The sequence below is a fragment of the Rhinolophus hipposideros genome (assembly GCF_964194185.1).
Source record: "Rhinolophus hipposideros genome assembly, chromosome: 3".
NCBI lineage: Eukaryota > Metazoa > Chordata > Mammalia > Chiroptera > Rhinolophidae > Rhinolophus > Rhinolophus hipposideros.
Window position 1 is genome coordinate 106,807,147 of NC_138049.1, and position 11,386 is coordinate 106,818,532.

Here is an 11,386-nt window from a genome sequence, read left to right on the forward strand (position 1 = left end):
GCCCGTCCCTGGCACCACGCCAGGCCTGAGTCACGCTGCGCTGCGGGCTCCCTTCCTCCTCACTCACCTCCACACTGCAGCTCCGGGGGCCCGCCCTGGCGCTGGCTGCTGCCTGTGGCTTTGGGCAGGCATGAGTGCAGGGCCCAGAGGCCGAAGTTCTGCCCCCAGCCTGCTGGGCCTCCGTCCTCCTCCCCCGAGTCCTGCTTAGGTTAATTATAACTCTGACCTGAGTGCCCTGTGACGCCACACCCTGCAGCCCTGCCTGGAGACCCAGCCACCAGGTAGGGGAGCCTTCCTGTGCCTTCCGGTGTCAGACTGGGTGGGGAGAGGGATCCTGGGGGAGGAGTCCTGGACTGGAGCAGGTAAGGAGCTTGAGGCAAGGCAGAAGGGTTCCAAGCAGGTGTCCCTGGAGACAGCCAGGCCTGCCCTGGAACTGCCGCTCCTTCCTCCTCCCTTGAGAGTCTTCTGTCCCCCAGGTCCATGTCTCAGCCATGCTCCCCACCGATGTGCCCCTATGCCACCTGGGCCCCTCAGCGCTACTGCTGCTGCAGCTGCTTCTGCCCCCCACATCTGCCTTCTTCCCCAACATCTGGAGCCTCCTGGCTGCCCCCAGCTCCATCACCCACCAGGACCTGACCGAGGAGGCAGCTCTCAATGTCACTCTGCAGCTCTTCCTGGAGCAGCCGCCCCCAAGTCGCCCCCCCCTTCATCTTAAGGACTTCCTGGTGAGCGTTCCTCACTCCTGTCATGTCACATCCCAGCCAGATTCCCCAATCCCTTGGGACCACTCCTCCTTGAGGGCCCTGCTTGCCAAGAGAAAGCACCCCCCCTTTCTCCCTCCAGTCGCTACCCTCTGCAGCAACAACACCCAGGAGCCCTGCTCCTAAAATTAGGAGTCCCCTCCCCCTCAGAGAGGTCCAAGGTTGCCCCTCCCTCTAGGTCCAGCACCTTCAATTCCTTCCACACCCAGCCTTGAGTGCCAGTTGCTGAGGAAATGTGGGAAATGACCAATCCAAGGGCTTTCCTGGCGTCCCTGTCCCTACTCCTCTCCCAGGGCCGCACCCTCCTCGCTGATGATCTCTTTGCCGCCTACTTTGGACCTGGGTTTCCTTCCCGGCGCTTCCGAGCAGCCTTAGGTGAGGTGTCTCGTGCCAATGCAGCCCAGGACTTTCTGTCAACTTCCAAGAATGACCCTGACCAGCACTTTGATGCCGAAAGGCTGGGCCAGGGGCGAACACGCCTGGTGGAGGCTCTGCGGGAGACTGTGGTGGCCGCCAGAGCCCTTGACCACACCCTGGCCCGCCAGCGCCTGGGGGCTGCACTTCATGCCTTGCAGGTGAGAACAGAGTTTGGGTACTGGTCAAAGGGCTTCTTCACTGCCAGCCTTCCAGTGCCCCAGATGGTCCTCCTTAGCCCTTTCTCTAGAAGGTATTGGGGCACTGCCTGAAGGCCCTGAGTCCGAACTGGCAGTACTTCCTGTGGGAACAGCCTGGAACCCACTGCCGGAACCCACTATGGCCGGAGAGCAGTGAGGGTGAGAGGAAGGTGCTGAGATCAGAGGTGGCCACTCAAAGACCTACAGTTGAACTCTGAGGAGATGGGAAGAAACCTGGGGAGACTCCTACCTCAGTGATGCTCTGGTCTGGATGATGGAAAGAGAGCAATGGAGGGGCCTTGGGGCGTCTGACAGGAGTAGGGCTGGGAAGAGGCTTTCCCCGTGGGGAACTCAAAGGAGTGGTGAGGTAGGGCTGGGCACTGTGAGAAGAGACTAGCTCCTTGTTCCCCTTCTCCTCCCTTCCCTGGGACCAGGATTTCTACAGTCACAGCAACTGGGTGGAACTGGGGAAGCAGCAGCCACACCCTCACCTCCTCTGGCCAAGGCAGGAGCTTGGGAACCTGGCACAAGGTACGGCCGTGACCCCAGTGGTTGGGAGATGCTCACAGGGCCACCTCTTTTCAACACACCCAGCCACCATATCACAGCCAGAGGTCATATAGAATGGGATATCGCTTCATCTCTGGAACGACCTGTGAGGTCTCCCAGTCTAACCAAAGGCCAGGTCAGGTCGGTGGCTTCCCTGAGGTCACACAGAAAAGCACTGCCAGGTCTAGGTCTGCACACCTCAGTTGAATTCTCTTTCACTTGGCTTCTACCCCCAGGGGATCTCACAATTTCCTCAGCCTTCCAGCTGAACAATGACCCAGAAGCTGCCTTGTGTCCATTACAAGTTCACTTCTTGTCCATAGCTCACAGGGGGTACAATCCCCACAGGATTGGTCCCCACACTTCTGGCTTTTCTAGCACAGTCCCAGTCTCGGCACCAGCCCATGAACTCCAGGTTTTAGTCCAGAAACCCTGGAAGGGTATCTATGAAGGCCACCTGTGGGCCTTACTCCAGCTGAGGAAACGCTGAAGCAGCTTGGGAGGATGGGGATACGGGTCAGAGCAGCAGAATCTTGGATTCTAGACCTCAGCCCTCTTTTCCCAGTGGGAGATCACACCTGCTTTGACTGTCACGAGTTGAGCTGTCCCGGAAACTTGCTGGGCTCCACACTCCTCACCTCTGGCTACTTTGGAACTCATCCCTCCAAGCCTCCAGGTACCAGCCAGGAAAGCCCCAGAAGTAAGGGAGAAAGTTGCTTCCTTTGCCCTGACCCTGTCCCGAGGGATGTCTGTGCTATAGGCCGTGGCCCTACTTTCTGTAAGAAGGAGAGGCTGTTGGGAATGGGATGGGTGGATGAAGGCCCCTGAGGCGGCCATGATTTGGTGGGGGTGGGGAGCAGCTTCTTACTCAGCTAATGACTTCTCCATGGCCCGAGGACATCTGGGGACTGCCTGGAGGGCTCGGGGGACCCATCCTGTGCTGTGTGACTGGACCCTCCAGATTTTCCCTCCACTAAATGTCATCACTTCCTGCTGATCCTTTGCCGAGCAGTGAGAGAGTCAGGCTAGGTCAGAAAGGACCCCATTTTCTTAGGAAGCAGTGGGGATTTTTTTACCTCCACCCTCCAGATCCCTTTTCCCAACCCAGGGAAATGTAGCCATGGGGGCCATTTTGACCGGAGCAGCTCCCAGCCACCACGGGGAGGCATCAACAAGGATAGCACGTCCCCAGGCTTCTCCCCCCACCATATGCTGCATCTCCAGGCTGCAAAACTGGCCCTTCTGGCCTCCATTCAGGCCTTTAGCCTCCTGCGAAGCCGCCTGGGAGACAGGGGTTTCTCTAGGTGAGTGGCCTCCGGAGATGGACTCCCTAATGGATAGGTGCTCCTGGGGCAGCTGAGAAGCCAGGGGCTGGGGACAAATGTGCAGACCCTTCAGTGTGTCTCTGGCCTGCTCCCCAGGCTGCTGGACATCAGCCCAGCCTCCAGCCTGAGCTTCGTCCTGGACACCACAGGCAGTATGGGTGAGGAGATCAATGCTGCCAAAATCCAGGCTCGCCGCATTGTGGAGCAGCGACGGGGCAGCCCCACGGAGCCCGCCCACTATGTCCTGGTACCTTTCCATGACCCAGGTAACTGTGGTCTGTCTGGGATCGTGGAGAAAAGCAAAGTTCAGGGCAAGGGGTTAACGGTGGCTCAGTGGGCCTCATAGCAGTTCCTATGGCCCTGAGTGAGCCTTTCTTGTGTGCAATGAGAAGTAACCAGCCTCTTCTTCCACTGCTTCCAGAATGGCAGCACTTTACATATGAGTTAATCACAATCCATGCTTAGGCAGGTGGCCTCTGCTTTCTTAGGCTTAGGTGCCAATAAGTCATTTTCAAGTCTCTCCATTTCCAGTAGTTAGAGGCTGAAATAAAGATGGGGTGTTGGTGGGCCCACGCCTCTGCGAGGTGTCTGAGACAGTTATATGGTATTCCTTTCCCTGCTGAACTGGAAGTCAGACAATCTGCCTGGGTCAACCAGTCTTACTGTGTGTCCTTAGGTTGGTCATCTAACCGCTCTTTGCCAAATTTCATCTTACTGTGTGTCCTTAGGTTGGTCATCTGACCGCTCTTTGCCAAATTTCATCATCTGTAAAATGGGTCACTACTAGCCTTATCCTGCCTATCTTCCAGGGTTGCAATGATCACCAATAAAATGCCTGTAAGATGAAGAATTCCCTACGAGCAGGGTTTGAGTCGGATTTGCCTGCATAAATCTCCTAGTGGCTGGCATTTAATAGGGGCTTATCACACGTTTGGTGAAGATATGAATAAATGAGTAATTAAGAATTTAGACAATGTGTCAAAGCACTATTCTAACATTTATAAAATCATCTCCTTTAGTCCTCCCAATAACCCTCTGAGGTAAGTACTATTATCTCTGGCTTTTCTGGCGAGGAAACTGAGATCCCAATTGTATTTTAATATTTACACGCATACCCAAAAAGGCACACTCAGGACCACAGGAAGTGCTGCCATTTTGTTAAGGAAATGAGGTCCACCTTCCCACCAGAGGTACCCAGCCCCTGCCCTATCCTGCCTATATAAGGGAATATTGTTATTTGAATACTTGTCCAAGCCAGGAGCACAGTGGGCCTCTTGAGTGGGTAGGAATGAGGGGAGCTCTCTCCTTACTCATGTCACCTCCTTTCCCCCTCCCCAGGGTTTGGCCCTGTCTTTACAACCAGTGACCCCGACAGCTTCTGGCAACAACTCAATGAGATCCATGCCTTGGGGGGTGGAGATGAGCCTGAGATGTGCCTGTCAGCCCTGGAGGTCTGCCCTGACCCCTCTTCTTTTCTTCTTCCCCACTTTCCAGGCCCCACCACCAAGGGGAGCTAGAGCCTCCTTGGGATCCCACCCCCCACCCCGCCTTCAGAGCCTGATCCCCCTAGCTTGACTCTAGGGTTCCAGGACCATATTGCCATCTACTCTGCCCTCCTAACTCTGCCCATCCACTGCTAGTGCCATTTTTAATACCAGTACTTTCCCTCCCTGCCAGCTGGCCCTGCTGCACACACCTCCACTCTCAGACATCTTCGTCTTCACTGATGCCTCCCCCAAGGATGCCTTTCTCACCAACCGGGTGGAATCCCTGACTCAGGAGCGGCGCTGCAGAGTGAGCATAGCTGGTGGGAGACCCAGTGTTAGCCACCCAGGGATGCAGGAGACCCTGTGACAATCTCATAACAAGGTCCCACTGCACTATGGTGGTTGAACCAGCCTTGGCATGGGGTGGGAGAAGTACAATGAGTGTCACTTTTCCTGATCCCTTAAACAATACTAAAGAGTGGGAGGCTCTACCCTTAATGCAGCTGAATTCATATTTGAACCTGCCCCCAACAGACCATTTGAAGAACTGGAAATCTAGTAATAGCTGCCAATAACCGCTTTGTGGATAACATATGATGACAGTTACAACAGAGTAGCGACCACTAACTGAAGACGGGAGGCCGTGTCATGGGGAGCCCCTGCGTAGCAGCCAGAGGGCAGACAGACCTTAGCACTAATCGCGAGCTCTGTGGAAAGCTGGAGCGCAGGAGGTCCTCATTTACAATGGTAGATGGCCCATGGACACCTCAAGTACTGGCCTCCCTTCTGGGCACAGGTAACATTCCTGGTGACTGAAGACCCATCGAGGGGTCAGGGCCGAGCTCGGCGTGAGGTCTTGTCCCCTCTGCGTTTTGAGCCATATGAAGTGGTGGCCCTGGCCTCTGGAGGAGAGGTGATCTTCACCAAAGATCAGCACATTCAGGATGTGGCAGCTGTTGTTGGGGACAGCATGGCTGACCTGGTGAGTAAGTGTAGGGAACAGAGGGACCAATGCTTTCAGCTCAGAACTGAGGGGATAGGTGACACTGCATTTCTCTTTCTCATAGGAGAAAGGGAATGGCTCCCACTGCTGTGTTGCCAGAAGGGTGGGGAATGGGGAAGGAAGTTTCTCTCCCTCTGAGATCCATGGCCTCCCACCATCCACATTGCTCCTTCCATATTAATACCACCGCCCCCCCACCCCAATATTAGTCTCCAATTTTCTGTCTTGGGAGCTACCACAGAAAGTCCTGCCATATTTTAAGGAGGGGGGGGGCAAGAAGTGATTGACTCATCCTTAATCCCTTGCCTCCAAGTTTGTCAGTGACCGTAGCTCGTCCCTGGTCCTCTGCCCTTCTCTCATTGTACCCCTTCTCCAGGTGTGACTTAGTTTCTTTCTGTCTCCACCTTTCTCCTGTCTTTGTTCCCACCTCATTCCATGCCTTACCTTCTCGCCATATTTTGGTCCTGCCCATTCCTCAAGGTGACCCTTCCCCTGGAACCTCCTGTTGTGGTCCCTGGGAGGCCACTTGTGTTCAGTGTGGATGGACTGCTGCAGAGGGTCACAGTCCGGGTCCATGGGGAGGTGAGCAGCTTCGGGATCAGGAACCCTGCAGGTACTTCCACGTGTGTGTGATAATGGAGAATGAGAGGTGATGTACTAAGGGAAAGGAACTGTTTCATGTGACAATCTCTTGCTCCCCACCCCCACCCAGGGGTCTCCCAGGGCCAGGAGGAAGGCCAGGGACCTCTAGGTCACACTCGCCGCTTTGGGCAGTTCTGGATTGTGACAATGAATGACCCTCCACAGACGGGGACCTGGGAGATCAGGGTCACAGCCAAGGGTAACCCCAGGGTGAGAGTGCAAGGTAAGGAGGAGATCCCTGGGGAGGGGAAGGGAGACTGCAGAGCTCGGAGAGCACTGTCAGCGACACTCACCTCAGGAAGGTCTGACTGCCTTTCCCTCCCTCAGCCCAGACCTCCCTGGACTTCCTCTTCTTCTTTGGGGTCCCCATGGAGGATGGCCCCCACCCAGGCCTCTACCCCCTGACTCATCCAGTTGCAGGTACATCTATTCTCCCCCAACTTGTTCATTACGTTTATATTTACAAAATTCTACGTGTATTTAACTTTCTATTGAGTTAAAATTTACATATAACAATGTGCACTAAAAAGTGTACAGCTGGATGGATTTCATATAATACACCCATGTAACCATCACTCAGTTCAAGATTTAGACTATTCCAACACCTCAGATCTCCCTTCTAACCCTCTCCAGCAAGATGCCTCAGAGGTAACCCCTATTCCCCATCGCTAATCCTCAGAGATAGGCCTGTCGCATCCTACGCAACAAGGGCAGTGAGGAGGCGAGAAGGGGCGGTTTGGGTTAAGTTTTTAAGCAAGAAACAGAGACTTAATGCAGTTAAATCTCTCGAAGGCCAGCTGTCTCTCAGTCTCAGAGGACTGGAGCCCAAAATAAAGCTGGCTGGAGGTTTTTATTGAGAGGTCTACAACTACAAGAAAGCAACATTGTTTCTTACACAGTCTGTGAGGCTCAGACTTCCTAACAGAAAATGTTTATTCCAATCACCCTTTGTTTGTTAACAGCGGAAGCACAAGGTCCCAGGATGTTTTTACCTAAAGTATGTACCTTTTCAGGATCAAGTCTTTCACATTGTAACAACTCTGTTGAGAGAAGTGGAACCAGGTGCAAGGGGAAAGCCAGAGCCGGCAATAGACTTTCCCAAGCAGGGGGAAGGGGAGGCAAGGCCCCTTCCCACACCTGTCCAAGGCAGCTCGTTTGGGGTCCCCAGTCCGTTCCGCCTGGCTTAGGTTGTAGCTCCCGAGAGATATCTTACCGGTCTTTGGCTGCAAACCATCTTTTGGGGACCAGACAGAGAGACATAAGGTGTAAACACAAGGATGGAACAGAGTCCCAGAAATGCACAATTTCACAAACTCTTCTTTCCTTAAGGAAAGACATGAAGGGACAGTTGGCAAGGCTGTCCTGCGACAAGATAGGCCCTATTCTGAAAGCTGGTCATTCATTCTTTTCTCCTGGTCTGAGCACCTCAGGCAGACCACTGTTCTCCCCGCTTCCCCTGTGCAGGTCTCCAGACCCAGCTGCTGGTAGAAGTGACAGGGCTGGGCTCCAGAGGCAACCCTGGACATCCTCTGCCACATTTCTCCCACGTCGTTTTTCGAGGGGTCCCTGAGGGTGCAGAGCTGGGCCGGGTGCCTTTGGAGCCAAAGGGACCCCCGGGGCGAGGCCTGCTCGCGGCCTCGCTACCGCCCACGCTTCTGTCTGCCGCTGGATCCTTCTCTCTGGAGCTGATTGGCCAGGACGGAGGGGGGCGGGACCTGCGCCGGGCGGCCCCCCAGGCCTGCGCGGTGGTCCCCGTCCTTCTGGAGGTGAGACGCTAGGGCAAGGTGTGGCTGGGCGTGCGGGGGAGCTGGGGCCGCTCCCCCTCTGACCCGCAGGCCTCCGCAGCTCAGCGGCCCCCCGGGTATCCTGGCCCCCGGCAGCAAGGCCCCGCTCAGCCTCCACGTCGCCAGCTTCTCTGGGCCTCAGGATCTCGATCTTACGACATCTGTCAACTCCAGCTTCGCTCTCACTTCCAACCTCTCCAGGTGAGGCCGCTGAGCGGTCCTGCTTCCTTCTGCCCCCACCTTTCGGTTCCCGAGTGCGGGATCCGGGCCACGCTCTGTAAGCCCCCGCCTCTGGCCCCTTCCGATTGTCGCCTCCTCTCCTCCCCAGCGCTGGGCTCCGCCCCTTGACTGGCCGCGGTGCCCAGCCTGGGCTTCCGCCCCACATCTGTGTCCGCTCGACAGGGTTCGCCTGGAACAGAATGAGTCCGCCTGGGGGCGCCTGTGGCTGGAGGTCCCAGACTCAGCCGCCCCGGACTCCGTGGTGACGGTGACCGTGACTGCGACGGGTCGAGGAGCCAGCCCAGTAGCCCCGACCTATGCCTTCCTCCGGCTCCTGGTGCTGGCCCCAGCCCCGCAGGTGAGGCGCCCCCACTTTCCATCGCTCGGTAGGCTGGGCGAGGGGAAGCTTAATTGGGCACAGACACCCTGACGGTCTCTCCCTCTTCTCCCCAGGACCAGCTCGCTGCCCCTGCCCACTCGTCTGGGCCCATCCTCACCACGGCCAGCCCTGCCTTTCGTCCCTCCCCTTTGGTGACTCGGGACAGGGCTGGGGGAGGGCTGGCAGGCAACCCCTGGTGGGGCACACTTGGAGGGGTGCTGCTCCTCCTAGGCCTGGCCTCCTGGTGACAACAGCCCCTAGAAGGAGGGGTCTCCGGGGCTATTTTCAACCTTACCCCATTGGTGAGGAGGTAACATGGGCCTTGGGACCCTACCTCTCCTACCTGGGCTGGAGGTTTTCCTTCTCATGCACTTGCCTCTTTTCTTAGCAAGATTGGGAGAGACGGCAGTAGATTTTCCCACAATGCATTTTTCCTAACCCTGTGGGAACCAAACCCAAGACTTTTTTTCCCCGCCACCAAAATAAAATGGTTTATTCGGAAAAAGAAATAGAATGCAGGAGTGCGTGCACACTCACCAGCCACCCATGTGGGAAAAAGAAGCCCAAGACTCATTTTTGAAGAAAGTTATACTTTCTATTTATCTGTAGCATCTTTATTCCACGACTTGTTTCTGCTCTCCCAAACTCAGGTTGAAGGGAAGATAAATGGAGAGGAGAGGAAGGTTGGGCGTGGGGTAGGAGGGTACCAGGAAGTGTTATTTATAGAACTGTTTTATTTGAAATTCTGGAGAAGGTTCTATTTTATTTTTGTATTTAAAGCTGAAGGCAAGTGTCAATAAACATGTCCTTTCCCCAGAGGGATTTCAAAGAAAGATCATTTGTGCACATCATATAGGATAATGAGGGCATAAGATACCAAGAAGCTGAAATGGAAGTTTTCAGGAGCAGAGAAGAAACTTTACAACAGGATGTCTTTGGACTTCAGTTGACACTCCCCGCCACCCCAGCCATGTAGCTGTTGAGTCAAGAGAGGATAAAGAAGCTGGGGGTTCTGACTCAGCCTCTTCTGTCACCAACTGAGGGGAATGAGAGGTTTAGACACTGGTGGGGCCCCCTCTGCCCTTTGGGGCAGCCCGGCTGAGCTATCTCCCCTTTTGGATGAATGACTTCTTTCTGCCATCTTGACAACTCCTGGAGAAGAGGAGAGAAACAGTTTGGGCACCTGTGCTCTGCTCTCCCTCCCCCCTCCAGTGTACCTGTTGCTGCCACCAGTTCTGCTTCCTTGGCCTTCCCTTCCAGTCCTGGGTGGCGCAGGAACTAGCCTGTTCAAGGGACCAGGGGAGACCAGGGGAGGATACTCACTGCTCTCTATGGAACCAGTGCTGACCTCAAGTCCCCTTTCTACCCCAACTTCCCAAAAGTCTGAATTAAAAACAATAAACTCACCTTTCCCTGCATCAGATTCTGCAAACAGATGTTCACCTTTTGAATCTGGGCTAATGGGGGGCCACCAGGTTCTGAGTGTAAATCTGTTAGAAAATTGTAAAGGAGGGGTCGGAGGCTGACGATGTGGTGATAACTCGAGGCCCGTCCACCACTCTTCTATCACCACAGGCCGTTCTCCTTTCCATCCGGATCCCCTCATTCCAGGGTCCCTCCAAGGCAGGTGGAAACTTGCAGTACTCTCCACTCCATCTCTAACAGTTCAGTTTTTCCATCGCACTCAAACAGCACAATACCTCCTTTCCTTATTCTTTGTGGATCCTCCCTGTCCGTCCCGGATCCATTGGAACAATCCAGGCCACCCCCCATGCCAAGGGAGTGATCCAAAGGCTGTTCCTCTGAAAGGAATGCAGAGCGGCCTCCTCCAATCCCAGCAATGAACACCAGCCTCACACTGGGGGGCATCCTATCATTACAAGGCTGCTTCCAGTTCAGGGTCCCTGCCCATTAACTCTCCTTTCCAGGGTGGTGTCAGGCTATGTCCACACAGCCGTCCCTGTGCCCTGTCCCCATGCGCCCACCTCAGGGCAGCCCCATACCTCACCAGGGGCCCCCAGACGGCCCTCAAACCAGACCTGGCCATGTTCCAGCAGCTCCGCCCCTGCCACAGGGCATCTTGTTCCCTCTCCGGAGCCTGCATCATCCTCCGCAGCTGGAAATGCAAGAAGCAGAGGCTGCCTCACTCTGGCAGGAGCCTTGCTTGTGTTCACTGTCTGATCACTGCACGTGAGCCCAGACTGGCCGCTGAGGATCCGGGGGGGAGGGGAAGCAGAGGGGAAGACGTAGGAGTCCTGAAAATCCATTGGCAATGTCAGGGGCAGGTGTAGGAGGAGGGTCTTCCCCTCGGTCCTCCTGTTGGATTAATACTCACCCAGAGGAAGAAGCTCAGGGCCCCTGAGTCGTGGGGGCTTGTCCCGAGGGGTGGCAGCAGAACTGTAGGGGGCCTGCACCAGGGGCCACCCACCAGGACTACGGCTCCCCATGGCTCTAAGGTGGTGGGGTGGAGCCACACCCACGGGTGGCCAGGGCTGCTCCCTCCCCTCCCCCTGCCTTGTACCATGGGTCCTACCCCTCTTGTGGCCTCAGAGCCCTTCCTGCTGTGTCTGAGGCTGGGAGCTTCCCCGTACATATGTGGAAAGACGATCTGCCCTGGGCTCCT

At 55.6% G+C, this 11,386-nt stretch overlaps 2 protein-coding genes across 3 annotated transcripts; one reads left to right on the top strand and one right to left on the bottom strand.

The window, feature by feature from the left end:
• The first annotated feature begins 155 nt into the window (after window positions 1–155).
• Window positions 156–10,171, top strand: VWA7 (von Willebrand factor A domain containing 7). 2 transcript variants are annotated; one of them, XM_081044352.1, is made up of 17 exons: window positions 156–281; window positions 477–725; window positions 1,055–1,336; window positions 1,810–1,906; window positions 2,490–2,600; window positions 3,033–3,228; window positions 3,346–3,515; window positions 4,588–4,700; window positions 4,927–5,043; window positions 5,533–5,718; window positions 6,220–6,352; window positions 6,452–6,604; window positions 6,709–6,801; window positions 7,846–8,147; window positions 8,227–8,366; window positions 8,568–8,742; window positions 8,838–10,171. In XM_081044352.1, exons 2-17 carry the CDS (start codon window positions 492–494, stop codon window positions 9,009–9,011), a joined length of 2,676 nt encoding a protein of 891 aa, XP_080900478.1. In that variant the 5' UTR covers window positions 156–281; window positions 477–491; the 3' UTR covers window positions 9,012–10,171. The 2 variants fall into 2 exon arrangements, with proteins under 2 accessions (XP_080900478.1, XP_080900477.1); XM_081044351.1 differs by lacking the exon at window positions 156–281 and adding an exon at window positions 304–362.
• On the bottom strand, window positions 9,781–11,210 carry SAPCD1 (suppressor APC domain containing 1; the record flags this gene model as incomplete). Its single annotated transcript, XM_081044353.1, is given in 8 exon segments — window positions 9,781–9,915; window positions 9,981–10,045; window positions 10,048–10,081; window positions 10,171–10,266; window positions 10,767–10,825; window positions 10,828–10,879; window positions 11,099–11,161; window positions 11,166–11,210. Coding segments are annotated over 8 exon segments (549 nt in total).
• Window positions 11,211–11,386: the final 176 nt, after the last annotated feature.